The sequence below is a fragment of the Pipistrellus kuhlii genome, unplaced genomic scaffold (genome assembly GCF_014108245.1).
Source record: "Pipistrellus kuhlii isolate mPipKuh1 unplaced genomic scaffold, mPipKuh1.p scaffold_m20_p_3, whole genome shotgun sequence".
NCBI lineage: Eukaryota > Metazoa > Chordata > Mammalia > Chiroptera > Vespertilionidae > Pipistrellus > Pipistrellus kuhlii.
In genome coordinates this window covers 180,617,313-180,637,282 of record NW_023425529.1, presented here as the reverse complement: position 1 = coordinate 180,637,282, position 19,970 = coordinate 180,617,313, and the positions used below count along the sequence as shown (strand labels likewise).

Sequence of the window (19,970 nt, the reverse complement as noted above, 5' to 3'; positions counted from 1 at the left end):
CGAGCTGCAAACCCGGTGCCCCTTTCCTTCCATTCTAACACAGCCCGCTCACTGCTCAACGGAGATCACCCAGCCCAGCCCCAGGGCGCCTCTCCCTCCTGAAGTTGCCCTAAATTGCACCCCGTTCTCCTCCCCACGCCACCCAAGTGCCTTCCTTTCTTCTCAGCGCCCTCTGCCCTCAGCAGGGGTCTTCCCTGCGCGCTCTGCGGGCGTCTGTCTGCACAATGACAACAGGGACGCTCTCCTCCCAGCCTCAGAGGCCCAACCCGGTCCCCAGCGAGCAGGGCGGTCCCTGCGCGGGAAGTCCCGCTGCCGGGCGCCTGGGCTGGTGGCTGCAGGAGGAGGGCCCATTCCGTCCGCCAAGCCCGCCCCTGGGAATTGCGGGGCTCCTCCCAGGGCCCAGCACTTGAACTTCAGGGGCTGGACCACCCCCTGACCCCAAGCTCCCGGCCCCAAGGTTCTGGGTCTCAGTCCCCGCGCGGAGCCCACCGCTGGCGCGATGACGACCGTCTGGCTGGTGCCCGTCGGGCAGAAGCTGCTGCTCTGGGGCGCGCTCAGCGCCCTCACCCTGGCGGGTGCCACCCTCATCCTGAGCTTCCTGCAGATGATGGCGAGGTATGCGCGTAACTGGCTGCAAATGAGGCCCATCCGCAGCATTTCTCGCTCCTACCCCATTTTGGGACACGCGCTGCTCTGGAAGAGAGGAGGGAAAGGTAAGGGGCTTGCAGGGATGACACAGGAGCGCCCCCTGCACCCCCACCTGGAGCACCCTGACTGGAGACTCAGGCTGCTGGGTGAGGGGCGCCTCTATCACCCCCTGGGTAATGGTTCCCCACTTCTCTCCAGTTTTCATTACATATACGTGCAGAGTTTCTAAACGCCTGTCCTGCCTTTTCTCTTCTCCTTTTCCCAACTCCTGGCTGCTGCTGTCTTAAACCACAGCCTGTAGCCCTAGCAGGCTTGACTCAGTGGATAGAGCTTTGACCTGCAGACACTGGGTTTGATTCCTGTCAAGGACATATGCCTGGGTTGCAGGCTCCATCCCCAGTGAGGGGCTGACATGCAGGAGGCAGCTGATCAATGATTCTCTCTCATTATTGATGTTTCTAACCCTCTCCCTGCCTCTCTGAAATCAATAAAAATATATTTAATAAGAAAAACAACAATAAAAGCACCTGTTTTTCTTCTGTTAAAGTCCTAAAAGCAGACACAGATTATAACTTAGTCTCTCTCTCTCTCTCTCTCTCTCTCTCTCTCTCTCTCTCTCTCTCTCTCTCTCTCTCTCTCCCCTCTCCTCCTCTCTCTATCTCTATTTATATCGCCATCTCTATGTCTATCTCTATTTCTCTGTTTCCAAAATAATGTATGAGAAATGCACTCGAGAACAGAGCCTCTCCCTCCAAAAATCACAAGACTTGACCACAGCTTGCATTCCTCCTTGGCCCTTCTGTGGAGGATACATAACTACAATGAGTTATGATGTTATTCTTCAAGGCCTGCCCTCAAAGTCACACAGCAAGTTTCATAAATCTTATCTGTTAAAGAGTGAGTCCTTTTTTTATTGAAATCATCTTTTGAAGAGATAGCTTTACCTTATGTTATGATAGGGGTAGAGGGATCACTTTAAGTTAGAAAGCTCTTAAAAAGTCCCTGATGTTTGCATCCCCCACGAGGGAGGGTGAGTTAGATCTTAGCACTTCATCTTCGTGGCTGTAGAAGTTGAGATACCCAGAACTGAAAAGATTTGCCCCAAATGACATATTTTAAAAAATATATATTTTATTGATTTTTTACAGAGAGGAAGAGAGAGTTAGAAACATAGATCAGCTGCCTCTTGCACACCCCCCACTGGGGATATGCCCGCAACCAAGGTACATGCCTTTGACCGGAATCGAACCTGGGACCCTTCAGTCCACAGGCTGACGCTCTATCCACTGAGCCAAACCAGTGTTGGCCCAAATGACATATTTTTGAGTGAACACAGAACTAGAATCCAATCAGCCTTTAGCTTAATTGAACAAGTTTTATAGACTGAACATCAATTTCAAAGCTTAAAAGATTATTTCTTTTCCACTTTCCTTTCTCCAAATAAAAATAATGCTGTCATTTCAACTTCACAGGGAATACATGAGGCCTCATGAGAGAGAGTTGCCAAAATATAGAAAATGTTTCTGGCCGAAGAAATCCAAGTAAACCTTTAACCAACCAAACATTAATGCGACTAATGTTGCAACTGATGAAGCAAATTTTAATATATGAAAACAGCATTTGTAAAATCATCATGGTGAATGCTAAAGGCAGAGCTAATCTTCCCTCCTACCCAAAGGCTTTATAATATTAAAAAACAACTGTGTAGAAATATAGACCCCTCCTCCCCAACAGGAAACAATATACTTAAGAAATCTCATCATAGTCTTTTGGGGAATTTTTCTAAGAATTGAAATCTCTGGTGAATAAGATCCATTTCAAAACAAACTGTGGGTTATTGGGTTATTTAAAGTAATTCTCCTTGTCGTTACTTCCAGAGAGAAGAGAATGATAACACAGTATCCTTCTCAAGGGTCCTTTTAATGGATCAAAAACTACAGGATCTGGACATATGACCAACCTTTGGTTCCTTTCTGCTTTAGCCAAATTGGTTGACTTTTCAAGTTGTTTAAAACTCTTTAAGTTAGAATGTGTTACCCTTTACTTGTAAAAGTCACTGTAGTGCAATCACTTGGAGGATTTAAGTTCATGCGTGCATTTTCTAGACCATTGTCCGGAACCTGGTTTGAGTTCATTTTTTCATTGTCAACCATGCACCTATTTGAGGCCCTCCTTTGTGCCCAGCATTGAGCTCAGCAAAATTGGGAAAAAGCACAGCATTTAAAGGTGTATTCCCCAACCTCAATACCCTTGTGTCTTATACAAGAGGCTGTGCCTTTCATTGTGTGGCTACCCTCCGCATTCTGGCCTAGGAAGACTCACCTGGAGAATTGCAACTGACTCCCAACTAGGCTGCAGAACTCCATCTTTTGCTTCTCCAATCCTTTTGTGAGCACCTGTCTTCTCCAGCTGCTCCCTGCCATGGGGCCCACCTGAGGCCTTCCAACCACGGGTGTCGATTTCCCTGTCTCCTCTGCCAGACCAGACCAAGGCAGTGGTTATGGCCATGCATGCTACATACATTTTGACACTGTTGATGGAACCTAGCTCCTTTCACTGCAGTTTAGCCAATGGTTTGCCTGGAATCGGTGTGATGTAATGGGGAAGATGGCACAGTGTGTATCTGGGTGCCTGGGGTACAGAGCCAGGCCTGTATTTACCAGCACTGTGCTATTGTGCAACGACTCAGCTGAGCACAACTTCCTCAGCTATTCACTGACTTCTGTAATAGTGTTTCTCATCTTACTGTGGTGAGGCATAAAGACATAGGCATCGGAAACCCTTAGCTTTGCTCTGATAGGCAAATATATATGACAAAATGAATGTTAGCTAGCTTGGAAGATTCATTATTGGGTTTTGAGGGTCCCACATGTGCAAACACTATAAACAACTACGGTATTCCTGTTTCTTCAGTGTCATGTGCAATGCACATCCCTGTGCTTTAGCCTCTCTCCCGCTGCACTTTGAGCAGCTTGCCCTGAAGCCCAGGGGTGGGGGAGCTGAGGGATGGGAGAAGGAGCAGGGGTAGATGAGTATGTGAACAAATATTGGCACAAAAAAGAGCTGGAAAGTTTAATAGTTGTTTTTTTATTCCATGTCAATCTGTCTGTGGGGCCCAAATTCCCATTTAAAACAACCTCAGGTGCCATCTGTATTAGTAGCCTCACAGTGCTGTGGGCATTAGTCCTGCTGCTGTCAGGGGGCATTCCCTTTGCCTAAGAAAGCCTGGGTACCACGTGCCTCCCAGACAGTGTGCTCTCCTTATCCCTCCCTCCCTGGATTTTGCCAGCAATCTCAGGACAGTGCCTCATTTTCCAACCTTCCTCTGGTGAACTCAGTTGATTGACTTGGGCTCTATCTAACCTTTGCCAGGTCTTTTCTCTGAGGGCTGGACCCTGTACCCCAATCGTTTTACACTTGTGTTCTCCCACCCCACCCCACCCAACCCCCACTCCCAGGTAGCACTCACCAATTCAGTGTTTCCTGAGCTGACCCAGAGTTTTGTCATTGTTTGAGCTTTCTGAATGTCGGGCTGCATTCCCCAGATGGGGCCTCAAGGATTTCAATACAGACTTTCTCACTACTTCAGTTTTGTTGGGATTACTGGTCACCATTTCCCCCCACCAGATACAAGGACCAGCCATAAACCAGGACCAGGGCCCCTAACACTGGCTGCATGGAATTCCACCCCAGAAGCTTCCTGCATCCTTGGACTAGAATCCCAAGTTCTCCACAGATCCCACACACCTCAGTGTTATCGTCCTAAAATATAGCTCTGTGGTTCTAGTACTCCTCAGGAACTGTCAGATATTGCCTAGAGACCATAAAGGAAAATCCTACTTCTTTAGCCTTGCAACACTCCAGGCTCATCTAGCAATGTTATCATCCCCATCCTGGGCTCTGGCTAAGCCTATAGGCAATTCTCAGACCTCCCTGACTCTGCTCTGCTATTTCTGCTGCTTGGTTTACCCTCACTGCCTTTTTCTTCCTATGAAAAGCCAACTCATTCCTTTGTGCTCAAATGCCATCTCTTTCTTGGAATTTCTCTAGTCCTTTCAATGCAAATAGATAACTCCTCAGACTTAACCTTGTAATTTAGCACCCATTATATTTTACCTGATACTGTGATTAGTACCACAGTGACCATCTCCTATGATAATAAATTCCCTGAGAGTAGGGATCTGGTCCTTTGGTGGTACATGTTCCTTGCCTGTGGAATGCATGCATGAGCATGTTGTGTTTAAAAGAAGAAGTAAGGTACCGTACTTGTGCCATATTCATTCTTACATCTAGACATGTCATAGGAAACTGTTTTTGATTGATTACCAACTTCCCTGTCTAATTTCTACATTTTCCTCAGTGCTTGTCAGTAATTCTTTTTATTTTAATGATTCTTTTTTATGTTCACTATGACATCTCTTTCACATTTTTGTCACATTCTCAAACCAAATTTTTTCCTATATCCAAGGAAATGTAGACATAACCTATTATTTATATACTAGATGCCCAGTGTACAACATCCTGCATGGGTAGGGTCTCTAGTGTCTGCCAACTGCCAGCCAGGGCCTTCTTTTGTTCTTCACCGCCCACTAGTGGTCAGTACATGTCATAGCAAGCAATGGGACTCCTTGGTTGAACTCCATGGGGACACTTTGCATTGTGTGTATGTGTTTCTCTTCTACTAAGAAAATATTTTTTAATCTTCCTCCAGCTTACTTTTTATTATTCAGCTTCATAATAATAAAACTCCCCTTCATTATAAACTTGTATTTATTCAAATAATATTATAACTAAAGGAAAGTTATAAAAATAATATCGGGTTTGCATATGTCATATACTTAGCAAGCCTCCTCTGATGTGTTATTTTACGCAATTAGTATCATTATCAAAACTAGAAAATTATTATTTGTCCAATGTACTTAGTAATACTACAGCCCTTTCTTGAATTTTACAACGTTTTTTGTGTTCTTTTTCTGTTCCATGACTCAATTCAAATTCTCACCAGGCATATAGTAGTTGTGCTTCCTTGTGTTATGCTCTTCAGTATTAATCATTTCTAATCTGTGATCATTTATCAGTATTTCCATACACATCAAGACCTTGACACATTTTCTGAGACAGATATTGTGTAGAATCACTCTCAGTTTGGTTTGTCTCTTGTTTTTTTCAGAGTTTCATTGAGGTTATGCATTTCTTGGCTAGAACACCATATGTCATGTGGAAAGCTTTTCCTCTAAGATCAGGTTGACAAGGATGTTCACTCTCACCATTTTATTCAACATAATATTATAGGTCCCAGTCAGAACATTTAGGCAAGAAAAAGAATGCAGATGACAGGATTGTTCATATAGGAAACCCTAGATACTCCACCCTACCTCAAGAAGTTAGAATTAATAACTAAATTTAGTAAAGTTGCAGGATATAAGATTAATATACAAAAATCACTTGGATTTCTTTATGCTAACAATGGACTATCAGGAAGAGAAATTAAGGAAACAGTCCAATTTACAATTGCATCAAAAGGAGTAAAACACCTATGAATAAATTTAACCAAGGAGGAGAAACCAAGATGGTGGCATAGGTAACCACCGAACTGCTGACTCACACAACAATTTCAAAACTCCAACTAAAAGACAAAATCTCTATTACCCAGAAACATGGGAAATCTGGATGACTGGAAATTGTACAACTAGAAGGAAAGAGGAAAGAGCATTGAGACGTGCACAAGCACTCAAAAGCTGAGGTACGGAGGCACGCAAATTGGGCTGGTGGCCGGTGATTGGAGGTGCTGCTTTTTTTCAACCTGAAGGGAGACAAGCTCCCAATTACTCTGAAATCTAGTTTCTGGGGAGACTCGGGGGACCCAAACTCCTATGGGGAGAAGCTGGACTGTTGGCCATCGGGTCGGAAAGTGAGGGTGACTTTCTTGCAGAGGTGTGCTCAGCAATCATTGTTTACTGCACTGGAGCACAGGATGCAGGGACTTGGAAACATAGGAAGGCAGAGAAGGCTCACTGGCAGCCATTGCTGTTTGCCACACCATAGCCTAGTTACACCCTGAGACCATGCCCTGCACAATCTACAAACCCACCCACATGCAGTGGCTTTTGCATATAAATGGCCCACGCTGTTGCAGTTTAACTAAATAAACTGCAGCTCAGGTCAGCTCCAAAAACCTCCAAACCCCAAGCAAAGAGGAAAACTGTAGTTCTTGCTGTAGCTCCTGCTGGGTGGCCTCAGACAGTAGCTGACCTGCACCCCATCGGAGATCCAGAAGCTAGTGTATCTAGTGGTCTGTGTGAGATGACACCAGATTTCAAGAGGGAGACTCAGTGAACAGCAAAGCCCCACTGGAACAAGTCCTGCCTTATGCATTTCTCCAGCACAGCAATTCATCCATTATAGACACAGCGGGTCCTCACAGCCAACTGGCCTGGAGGTCAATTCCTCCCAGTGACACCAACAACAATTAAGACTTAACTACAATACAACAAGGCTGTATACACAGTACACAAAGGGGTGCACGAGAAGTGTCCACCTCAGGTAACTGGGAGGCTGACCCATTGAACTATATAGGACACCTAGCACACAAAGCCACCCTACCAACACAGGGAGGCAGCCAAAATGTGGAGACAAAGAAACAGATCACAAATGAAAGAAATGGAGGAGAACATACAACTGGATATAGAATTCAAAACCATGGTTATAAGATTTTCTAGAATTTCCTAGAAAAGATGGATAAATTTAAGGAGACCCTCAAGGATATGAAAAAGGACCAACTAGAAATTAAACATACACTGACTGAAATAAAAAATATTATACAGAGACTCAACAGTAGATTAGCGGAATGCAAGAATCAAGTCAAAGATTTGAAATACAAAGAAGCAAAGAACAATTAACTGGAAAAGCAAAAAGAAAAAAGAATCCAAAAAGTTGAAGATAGTATAAGAAGCCTCTGGGACAACTTCAAGCATACCAACATCAGAATTATGGGGGTACCAAAAGAAGAGAGAGAGCAAGATACTGAAAACCTATTTGAAGAAATAATGACTGAAAACTCCCTCAACCTGGTAAAAGAAATAGACTTACAAGTACAGGAAGTGCACAGAACCCCAAACAAAAGGAATCCAAAGAGGACCACACCAAGACACATCATAATTAAAATGCCAAGGGAAAAAGAGAAAGAATATTAAAAGCAGCAAGAGAAAAATAGTTAATTATCTACAAGGGAACATCTATACACAATCATCAGCCGACTTCTCAACAGAAACTATGCAGACCAGATGGGAGTGGCAAGAAATATTCAAAGTGATGAATAGCAAGCACCTACAACCAAGATTACTGTATTCAACAAAGTTATCATTCAGAATTGAAGGGCAGATAAAGAGCTTCATAGATAAGAAAAAGCTAAAGGAGTTCATCATGACAAAACCAGTATTATATAAAATGTTGAAAGGTATTCTTTAAGAGGAAGAAGAAGAAAAAAGTAAAGATAAAAATTATGAACAACAAATACATATCTATTAACAAGTGAATCTAAGAATCAAGTGAATTAGAATTCTGAGGAACAGAATAAACTGGTGAATATAATAGAATCAGGGGCATAGAATGGGAGTGAATTGATAATTCTCAAGGGGAAATGGGTGTAGATGGTACAGGAAGAGACTGGACAAAATCATAAACCCATGGATGAGGACAGTGGGGAGGGGGGAAGGTAAGGGCAGAGGGTGGAGTGGGAACCAGGTGGAGGGGCGATAAAATGGGGAGATAAAATGAGAAACAATTATAATAATCTGGACAATAAAGATTTGGCTCAGTGGATAGAGCATCAGCCTGCAGACTCAAGGGTCCCGGGTTCGATTCCAGTCAAGGGCATGTACCTTGGTTGTGGGCAACCAGTAACGGGCGTGCAAGAGGCAGCTGATGAATGACTCTCTCTCATCAATGTTTCTAACTCTCTATCTCTCTCCCTTCCTCTCTGTAAAAAAAAAAAAAAAAAAATCAATAAAATATATTGTTAAAAAAAGAAGAAAAAGATTTATTAAATAAAAAAAATTAACAAAGGAGGTGAAAGTTCTGTACACTGACAACTATAAGATATTGACTAGAGAAGTGATATGGACTACTTCTGTCATTACTTATTCTGTTGAACAAATTGTTCCGGTTTGGAGTATTAGGAACTTTTCAGGTTGGCTGCTTGATGTTTCAACATGGCCCCATCATTTTCTGAGCACTTCCTTATTTTCTGGCACCAGGATATATTCCACTGTTCTTATATTTTTCTCTGCCTCAGCCCTAAAATCAGTGACTTCTCCAAGGAGAATTGTTTGTTGTTGTCTTTTTTTAATTGTAGGACAGTATTTAGAAATATTGAGATCTGGTGCCTGTGCTAGAAATGGGAACCAATGTGGGAAGTTATATAAAAAAAAAATCTTATTTGAAATATCAGAGAAGACTTCACAGCAAAATCACATTTAAAATGACACTTGAAGAATAAGTAAGTGTTTTCAGACCAAAAAAAAAAAAAGCGGTAAGAATAAGTTTCTTACAAAGGGAAGAGGTTCTGCAAAGTCCCTGAGACATTTGTGAAGTTGAAGGATTAATAAAACGGAAGAATTTTTTAAAATTATTTTTTTCTTGAGGTAACATTGGTTAATAACAACATTGGTTAATAACATTATCTAAATTTCAGGTGTGCAATAGTGTAATTTAATATCTGTATATTCTTCTGGGAGCTCACAACCAAAAGTCTAGTTTCCATCTATTACCATTTGTTTAACCCACTTACCTACTTTGCCCTCTTTCCACTCTCCTCCTCTGTAACCACTATTCTATTGTCTGCATCCTTGAATTTGTTTTTATTTTGTTATATTTGTTCATTTGTTACTTTTTTGTTTTATATTTTACATATGAGTTAAATCAGACTGTTTTTGTCCTTGTTTGTTACTTATTTCACTTAGCATAATACCCTTAAGATCCATTTATGTTATCACAAATGACAATACTTTATCTTTATATATATATTATATATATACTTATATTTTATCTTTATATATATTCTTTATTGATTTCAGAGTGGAAGAGAGGGGGAGAGAGAGAGAAACATCGTTGATAAGAGAGAGTTATCAATTGGTTGCCTTCTGCATGCTTCTCTGTGGCATATGACCTGACTGGGTCAATGCTCAATCACCGAGCAATTCCAGTTGGGCCATTATTATCACATCTTCTTTATCCACTCATCCATTGATGGACACCAAAGGTTGCGTCCATATGCTGGCTATTGTAAGTAATGTTGCAATTAACATTGCAGTGCATACATCTTTTTGAATTAGTGTTTCCATGTTCTTCAGATAAATACCCAGAAGAGGAATTGCTGGATCATATAGTAGCTCTAATCTCAACTAGTTGAGGAGCTTCCACACTGTTTTAGAGGGGGTGAAAGGGAAGCATCTATCTGCCAGGGCTGGAGAGTTGGGACAGGTTTCCCTTTCGATAGAAGTGGAACCTGAAGCAAGTCGGGAGAAACGGAACACCCTCAGCGCTCTTGGGAGGCATGTAATAAGGTCACCACAAACACTCACAGTGCTTGGCATTTCTCAGTTAACCGGTTGTTGCACATATATCACTCATAATTAAATTAGCCTCACAACTCATGCATTAATAATTTAGTAAGGACACCTATGTGGTTTAGCCTCAAGATGTGAAAGATCTGGGAGATATTGAGTGAGATGCCCAAGGTAAAAAGAGTAAAAAAAACAAAAAAAGACACAGTAAGGAACTTATTTAAAATTAAATATTTTCTCCTAGAGTTTTTTCAGCAGCTGATTCATTACACTGAAGAAAACAGAGATGTGCCATTCCTCAAAATCTGGATTGGCCCAATACCAGGAATAGCCATGTATAAGGCCGAAACTATAGAGGTGAGTCGATGGTGACTATGATCAATGTTTTACTGTATATTTGATAGTGTGATAATCTCATCAGAATACACAGCAAATATATGTCCTTATATTTAATGGAATTCAATGCAATGAGGATTATATTACATATCTAAGTCTGTGAAGGTGCCATTTAATCCTTTCCAGATAGAGTCTGAGTTCTGGGAAGAGTAGCAGCTTCTTCATGTCTATACACATTTGTTATCAAATAATATATTTGTCCTCCTTTTTTGGGAAGTCTTCAGTTGAACAGAACCATAAATAGATTATTCTATAAATTGAGCTCATATCATCTGCCAGGCACTGTTTAAGATTAAAATAATATGAAACTAATAAAATATATGTGTTTCCCTTACAGTACTCAGAGTATCCATTATATTTTTATTATTTCTAATTAATTTTTAAAAAGAGTACACTAATCTAATATTGATTGGGAAGATGTTGTTAATTCATGCTATTGAATGGTGTAGAGTTGTGGCTTTCATATCTTTGTCTCTCATTTTCCTTTTCTCTCTTTTAAGGTAATTTTAACTAGCTCCTAAAAAATTGCTGACCATTTTTTCTTTATTATCATGACATTAGGGGTATTATCTGATTGTTTGATAACAAAGGATTTGTGTCAGGAAATAAAAATAGGATAAATAGACCTTAAAAATTAACAGCAGAATTTCCTAGGATTTTTGGAGTTGGACACATCTTTCTTATTCATTGTGGTAAAACTCTTAGTGTCTCTGGTACCACACTGCAGAATCTACTGGCCCAGAGGAGACAGAGAGAGGGGCACATGGGGATTCAGCCATTGCTGGCCCAATATGAGTGGGCTTAGTATATGTGGATAGGGATCTGTCCAAAGCAGGGAACTGCAGCAAGAAGCCTGAGAAACATTTTGTGCATATGCTCTTCCCTTCTGCTTTACTTTGGCTCCAGGCAACCTAACTATACCCATGGTCCCCAGTGCCACCTATGCCCTGGAGACACTCAAATGTGTACCCAGTATAAGCCTTAATCCTGAGCTGCATACCTGCTTTCAGACTATGACAACTTGAATGCCTCCAAATCAACATGCCTGATCATGATCTTGTGATTTTCATCTCCCTAAATGTGGTCATCCTTTGATTCACCCACCTTCTCTTCCCTCACTCCTACCCTCAATAAACAACTCCACGTGGCTCCTAATTCATGGCAGGAGTCAGGGAATTCTCTTGGACATTTTCCATTCAGGCAACTCCAGCTAGTCTCCAAGAGTGAGTGACAGTCGTATGCTCCAAACTCTAATTGAATTTTTTTGAGTCATCATAATGAAAACGGACCACAACAAAGTAATTGTTATGAAATGTTACTTTAGAAAGTAGTTGTATTCTAGCCCAGTATTCTTACAATTAAGGCGGCTTTCATATCTCTGTCTCTCATTTTCCTTTTCTCTCTTTTAAGGTAATTTTAACTAGCTCAAAGCAAATTGACAAGTCTCTTCTGTACACCTTTCTACAACCATGGCTTGGCCTAGGACTTCTTACAAGGTAAGTCAGTATAAATTGGTAAAGCTATCTTGTGTGTAACTTATGCCAGGCATTGACAGGAGATGGTTTTCCTATAGCAAGAATGTGCCATCAGGTAGTAGGGAGAAGCTGAAAAGGTCTGGTGATAATGGGCCTTTGAGAGACAGAAACCCAGGCTGTAGAGTAATCTCTAGCCATGGCATTCAATAATGATGACCAGCATTGTTCCAAGGAGAGTTAGAAATTTCCAAAGTATAAAGGGAGTGCAGCACAGAGAAGTTTTGAGCAGGGAAATCTTGAAAATTCAATGAAAAAGGCAGTCATCCTCAGAGAAGTAAGGGGAGCACAGTAACCTCAGTCTTGTGCTGCCATCCAGGAACAGGACCCCATGAACTGAGAAGGAGAAAGCAGGACTTCCATGGGGACTTTGGAGACTTTGAAGATGTTAGGATCAAAGTAGACTCAGGGAGCTCCTTGATCTTCAGAGGCTGAGGTTGGAAAAAGGGGGGAAATTCCTAAGTTTTGGAAACTCAGGACTTAGAAATCTAGAAAACTTCTTAAAGTTTTCAGTTTTGATGAGTGTTCTTTTAAATATTAGTAATATAAAAGGACATCTAAAATGTGCCCATTCTGTAACTGTATATGAATCTCCCCTTAACATTTTGACCAAAACATTTGGGAATCTGTGGATTAAGGAGAATTTGTTGTCTTGATTATGCTTTATTTGTTTTGGATGTTGCTTTTCTCTTCTTTGTAACCATGTCTTGCATTTCTAGTACTGGAAACAAATGGCGCTCCAGGAGAAAAATGTTAACACCCACTTTCCATTTTAACATTCTGGAAGAGTTCTTAGATGTCATGAATGAACAAGCCAACATATTGGTTAAAAAGCTTGAAAAACATGTTGACGGAGAAAAATTTAACTGCTTTTTTTACATCACACTTTGTGCCTTAGATATCATCTGTGGTAAGTCTCATTGATTTGTTTCTAGAGCTACGGTGTAAGCAGAAAATGGCCCAAATAGAAATAACACTTCACTGGGAAGGCAAATGAGGGGTTAGACAGTATATTGGCTTCTTTGGGGTGGTCCTTCCTCTAAACTGGGCTCCTGAGAAGCAGTGCCCACTGCTAGGGCTTTGAGCAGAGCCAACTTGCCAGGAAGGTCAGAGGGAAGAAGGAACAGTAATAAGAGTAGGAGAAAAAAATGTGCAATAGTGAAAGGGAAAGGAACAATTCTAAAACCTGTAAGAATTTATCTTATTTTCTAAGTGTTTGCCACTGGAAATTAAATACAAGGCATGTGCATGAATTGAATGGTTGCTTCTCACCCATATTTTGCAGAAACAGCTATGGGCAAGAATATTGATGCTCAGAATAATGCTGATTCTGAGTATGTCCTTGCAGTTTATAGGTAAACAAAGCCCTTCTAATTATTTTTTAAATGGTTATTAATTCAAAGTTTTAAAAATATTGCTAATAATTTTTCATCTGTGTTGTATCTTTTTCATTGTTTCACAATGAAATATTGCAGTAAAAATCAACCTAATCATTGAAGCATGTATTTTAACAGTAGGTGATTTGTTGTATAAATTATGGCTCACTCAGGCTATGGTATAATTTTACATAATATTTTTAATAATATATTGAGAAATTACATGATTTTTAATGATATATTGAGAAATTACATTATGATATATTGAGAAATTAGTGATAAAATGAAGATAAAAACAATATTTTTAGCATCATAATCACTAGGTGTAAAAAATCATTCATTAAAAATACTTACAAAGATTATTCCAGAATGTTAGCTATGATTATTGTTTTGTGTTATGTGCTCCTCTCTCTTGTTTTTTGAGTTGTTATTCTCTCTTCTCATATTTTCTGCACTGAATGTGTATTATTTTTTAATTGAAATAGTCATATTTGCTTTGAAAAATTGCTGATATTATTCTACTATTAAAATTCAGGGCCAGGGTTTGATTTGAGAAATTCTGTCTTTAAGTCCACTGCCCATTTCATTTTATCACATTTTAGCATATATAACCTGCCATTCATTACACAAGATACTGACTAGTTTTATAGTGGTCTACAGAACAGAATAACAGGGAGACAAGCTTTAAAACAAATAAGTATGAACTTATAAACTATAATAATTGCTTAAAAAGAAAAATGAAAGTTGATATTCAAAAAGAAAACAGCAATAGGACCCACAGATTGAGTGACCAGGAAAGGCCACTCTGCAGATTTGGCCTGGAAGCTGCTCTCAAAGGAGGGGATCATGTCTAGTCTTCCTGTTCCATCACAGGGAATGTTGAGGGAGGGACTTGGGACAGGGATGTGACAGAGGGCACTTTCCTAGAGAAGAGGACAGGAGTGATCAAGCAAATGTGTGGACATCAAACAGGCAGATCTCATTCCACCCTGTGGCATAAGAGCTACAGGCAGCTCGGGGAGGTCCAGAACTCCTCTGGAGAAATATCTATCTAGAAGGAGAGACCAGATGGCCATCTAGTAAGGACGTTTTGTAATGGCTTCTTCCTTCCTCTAAAGGACCCATTTAATTCTTAAGCTTCCGTGGATGTGTAATAACCCATGCCTTCATTGTTGAGCATAAAGCATGGAGCTCTTAGAAGCTGCTAAGAGGAATTATCATGGGTGCCACATGTTACCCTCATTGAGACCAGGCACCAAATAGGTACTCAAGCAATGCACATTTTGATATATCAGCTAATACATTTGCATCCTGTTTATAGGATGAGTGATTTGATAAATCGAAGAATTAGGACCTTTTGGCTCTGGCATGACGTTTTGTACCTTTTGTTTAAAGAAGCATGGGACCACAAAAGGAACCTAAAGATCTTACATAATTTTACCAACAATGTAAGTCCTCATTTTTTTTTATTGTGAACAAACATATATAACGTAAAATTTATTATAGTAGCCATTTTAAGTGTACCAGTCAGTGGCATTGGGAGCATTAACAATGTTGTGCAACCCCTCCCACTATCACTTTCTAGAAATTTTATAAGTGCATGACTGCTATGTTTCTTAACACAGCCAGTCATTAATGTTCCCTCATGGGGGAGGTTAGTCTACTGGGGAGGTTGTCTATAAACAAATAATTACAAAATGTGATATGAGCTATGGTAGTTTATTAACTGGCTGCTATGCTAAAAGAATAAAGACACAGGGATCTGTGGTATAAGAATCTCCGGGAAAGTGTTTGGGTTAAGCAATTTTTTTCAAAGACAAAAGGCACTTATGGCAGTATCTTAAACCAGAAAAGATAAAAATTAACTAGATATTACTATCTAATTTTAATGATAAAAAATAGTAATGTTCTGGATATAGTCTGTCTTTGTGTTATACATATGTTTATGAAAATACAAACTTTGATTGAAAACATGCGTTATAAGTTATATGTACAAATAAAAGTGCCAAAGTAATTATATTTACCCTTTGCTGTAAACTTCAGTTTTAAACATGATGGCATTGCTTCCTAACAATGAGGTTCTGCCTCTACCAACAGATTAAGTGGTAGAGTCCCTAGATGTTTGATGAATGAGATGTTGGAGTGAGCTGCCCTCAGTGGAGTATAGCATAATTGCCTGACAGGAAGTGAAAGATGAACAGTTTGTATTTTATAGGTATAATTACACTTGTCTTCAATTTTCATGCATTAATATCAGTATCAATAATGAATGAATTCCAGATTGGATGGATAATATCCAATCTGAGTGCCAGGCACCAGTGGTTCCACCAAAATTCAAAGAGAGGTCATGGTGCTTGCTCTATGAACTTGGGATCTGGTCATTCAAAGCAGAAGCAGGTTTGGATGATTGCCTGAAAGGAGAAAGTTGAAATGTGTAACCAAATTAAGCTCAGGGGCTTCCATTCTTTTACTTACTCAACACATACCTGATGGACATTTCTAAAATGCCAAGCAGTGCTCTAAAGGTTGGAAATAAATAAATGAATAAAGACAAATTTGCTGCTACATTGCAATTGGAGGATAAAGTCACTAAATAACAAATACAATGCCAGGTAGTAAGTGACATGCAAAAAAAAGGTAAAGCAGGCTTAGGAAGAGAGTGAGTGCTATGGACTTGGGTAGCAGTGACCCTAACAGTGTGACTATGGGCAGTGGAAATCTCAAACTAAAGAGGAAGCTAGTCATGCTGGCTCTGAGGCAAGAGAAGGAGTGGAAAGCATTCCAGGCAGAAGAGCAGAAAGCATACAGGGTAATTATTTTCTCCAATACAACACGTAAGTAGAGTGATCTATAATTAGTCTATCATATAATGATTGTGTTCTCTCCACCACCCCAGCTTTTTCTCATGGGCTCTTTCAACTCGCTGGGGCCCTATTCAGTAGACTACTGCTCTATTCCCATGTTGGAAAGGCTGCAAAATAGTCCTTGGAAATTATGTATTATATTATGGCCAAAAAAACTCACAGAAAGCTTTACTGTATGTTCACAAAAACCTAAGTTCCTGTTGAGTGAGACAGAATTGGAAAGGGTTAGCAAAAAATCAGTTAAAGAAGCTGGTATGTTTTCACAGGAAAATGGACCATTAGGCCACATCAAATTCCACACAAAAGCATGTGATCATTTAAATCATACAGGTCATCCATGAACGGACCAATGAAATAAAGAGAGAAGAAGAACGTACAAATGATGACAAGGGCAAGACCCCCTCCAAGAGAAAACGCAAGGCTTTTCTCGACCTGCTCTTAAATGTGGTGGATGATGAAGGGAACAAGCTAAGCCATGAGGCCATTCGAGAAGAAGTGGACACCTTCATGTTTGAGGTATTTTGGGTTGTCATGTTCGTCTCAGGTATCCTCATTAAATGAATTACAGTTCCTGTTACATAACAAGATAAGGTTTCTGTTTTAATCTTGAGAGTTAAACATGCTAAGGATAAAGAAAGAGCTCGTACTAATACTTAGGCATGTGTAAGCATTTAATAGTAGAATTAGAAATAACACGAAATAGCAAGTATTATTTGTAGCCAACTTTTAAAATAGGTTGGGATCCTTGGTACAAGAGATGATCTGTTCTCAATTTATTTTTAACTTAAAGAAATAATCAATTTATAGGGATTTTTTTTTATTGTTTAAAGTATTACAAATAGTAGTACATGGGTCTCCTTTTTTATTCCCCATTGACCTTCCCAGCCTCCCCTCCCCACCGGCACATGCCCTCACCCACCTCACAGTGTCTTGCATCCATTGGTTATGCTTATATGTATGCATACAAGTCCATCGGTTGATCTCTTACCTTCCTTCTCCAAACTCTCTCTAGCTTTTCCACTATAGTTTGACAGTCTGTTTGATGCTTCTCTATTTTTGTTCATCAGTTTATAATGTTCTTTATTATCCATAAATGAGTGAGTTCTTGTGGTATTTTTCTTTCACTGACTGACTTATTTCACTTAGCATAATGCTCTCCAATTCCAACCATGCTGTTGCAAATGGTACAAATTCCTTCTTTTTTACAGCAGTGTAGTATTCCATTGTATAGATGTACCATAGTTTTCTAGTCCACTCATCTGCTGATGGGCATTTAGACTGTTTCCAAATCTTAGCTATGGTGAATTGTGCTGCTTTGAACATAGGGGTGCATATATCCTTTATGATTGGTATTCCTAGTTTCTTGAGATATATTCCTAGAAATGGGATTACTGAGTCAAGGGGCAGTTCCATTTTTAATATTTTGAGGAAATGCCATACTGTCTTCCACAGAGGCTGCACCAGTCTGAATTCCCACCAGCAGTGAAGGAGGGTTCCTTTTTCTTCATATCCTCTCCAACACTTGTTGTTTATTGATTTGTTGATGATAGTCATTCTGACAGGTGTGAGATGGTAATTCATTGTTGTTTTGATTTTAATCACTCAGATGATTAGTGACTTTGAGCATGTTTTCATATGTCTCTTGGTTTTCTGAATGTCCTTTTTTGAAAAGTTTCTATTTAGGTCATTTGCCCATTTTTTTTTTTTTTTTGATTGGGTTGTTTATCTTCCTTTTGTTAAGTTGTATGAGTTCCCTGAAAATGTTGGAGATTAAACCCTTATCGGAGAAAACACTGTCAATTGTGTTCTCCCATGCAGTGGGCTTTCTTATTGTTCTGTTGATAGTTTCTTTTGCTGTGCAGAAGCTTTTTAATTTGTTGTAGTCTCATTTTATTTCTCCTTAGTTTTCATTACCCTAAGAGCTGTATTGTTAAAATATATTGCTACAACTAATGTCTTCTATTTTGCTGCCTATGACTTCTAAGATTTTGATGGTTTCTCATTTTATGTTTATATCCTTTATCCATTTTGAGTTTATTTTTGTGTATGGTGTAAGTTGATGGTACAATCTTCACAAATCAATAAATATAATACACCATATAAACAAACTGAGAGATAAATTGTAACCTTTCACTTCCAAAAGAACAACTACACTAACAATCTTTCTTACTGCTCTAACATTCTTTGAATTCTCATTTTTCTCTTCTTCCCATGAAACAGTGGGCATAGCATGTACAACTATAGTATTGTGACCTCCTCCAAAGAGGATGCAGGCTGTTGCTGCCAGGCCTTTTATTTTATTTTTTTACTTTTATGTTTCATTTTACTTATTTTTAAAATCTTTATTGTTCAAAGTATTACACATGTCCCCCACTTTCCTCCAATGACATCAGAGCCTGCTCCTGCCCCCCACCCCAGCCTTCACCACCCTATTGTCTGTGTCCAAGGGTTATGCACATATGCATACAAGTTCTTTGGTTGATCTCTTATCACCTACTCACACATCCACCCCCTCCTTCCCTCTGAGATGGAACAATCTGCTCCTTGCTGCTATGTCTATGCCAGGCCCTTTATGCTCCTGGTCTGGCAGATTCTTGCCCTGCGCAGTTCCGCCAATACACTTGGCTCTGTGCTTTGTGTTCATTTTCAAATTCAGAAGAAACTCTTAAAATTGTTTAGCAAGAGCACTTCCTCTATGACTTTGCTAAACAACTGAGTAACATAGGCCAGCTTTTGTCTGGAATTCAAAGTAATTTCTGTAAAGAAATTGCAAGTGTGTGAAAATAACAATCATACCAACATCAGAGACTTCTAAAGATATTTTTTAAAATTTCAGAAAATTCCTCAAGAATTCAAGTGAAGACCTAAAACAAGTGCTTCAGAGACTTCTGCCCAGGAGATGACATATTACAACCGTCACTTGTGTTAATTAGGGTAAATGGACCAGTAAGAGTTATAATAGTATTTTTTATTTTTCAAATACCTGTTTGTTTGTTTGTTTGTTTTCTCTGAAGAACTTACCATTTTGCATGTGGAGTGTCCTGGTGAGGTGAGGACAGGAAATGAGGGGCTGATGCCTAAAGACACTGAACGAACAGAGAATAAGGTTGTCTAGGTGTCACCCTCAGCATTGGAGCTGGAGTCTCCTCACCCCGCATCCACAACACTCCCAGAGTTGAAGCGTGTGGATTCTACTTTGTCATCAGAAACTCCAAGCCCTATTCTTGCCTCCAACTCCTATGAAGCTATTGGGCCTGGGAAAGTCATTTAGCATCTTTTGGGGCTCAGTTTGTCATCTCTAAAATATGAATCAAGCATCTCATGGAGAGTTTTAAAATACAGATATTTTTATTGATTTCAGAGAAATATATTTTTATTGAAGGGAGAGGGAGAGACAGAATCATCAATGATGAGAGAGAATCACTGATTGGATGCCTCCTGCATGCCCCTACTATGGATTGAGCCCACAACCAGAGCATGCATTGTGACCAGGAATGGAACCATGACCTCCTGGTTCATAGGTCGAAGCTCAAGCACTGATCCACGTCAGCTGGGCTCCCTTGGGCTTTCTTGTGAAGAATAATTGAGTTC

The 19,970-nt window shown here is 39.9% G+C and overlaps 1 protein-coding gene across 1 annotated transcript in view; it reads left to right on the top strand.

The window, feature by feature from the left end:
• The first annotated feature begins 363 nt into the window (after positions 1–363).
• The window catches only part of LOC118730060 (cytochrome P450 4V2), a 34,895-nt gene continuing 15,288 nt past the window's right edge, over positions 364–19,970 (top strand). Inside the window, exons 1-7 of the mRNA XM_036457762.2 lie at positions 364–713; positions 10,456–10,568; positions 12,018–12,103; positions 12,859–13,049; positions 13,425–13,494; positions 14,837–14,963; positions 16,710–16,895. Coding sequence (XP_036313655.1) covers positions 500–713; positions 10,456–10,568; positions 12,018–12,103; positions 12,859–13,049; positions 13,425–13,494; positions 14,837–14,963; positions 16,710–16,895 — 987 coding nt within the window. The 5' untranslated portion in view covers positions 364–499. The remainder of the gene's footprint in view (positions 714–10,455; positions 10,569–12,017; positions 12,104–12,858; positions 13,050–13,424; positions 13,495–14,836; positions 14,964–16,709; positions 16,896–19,970) is intronic.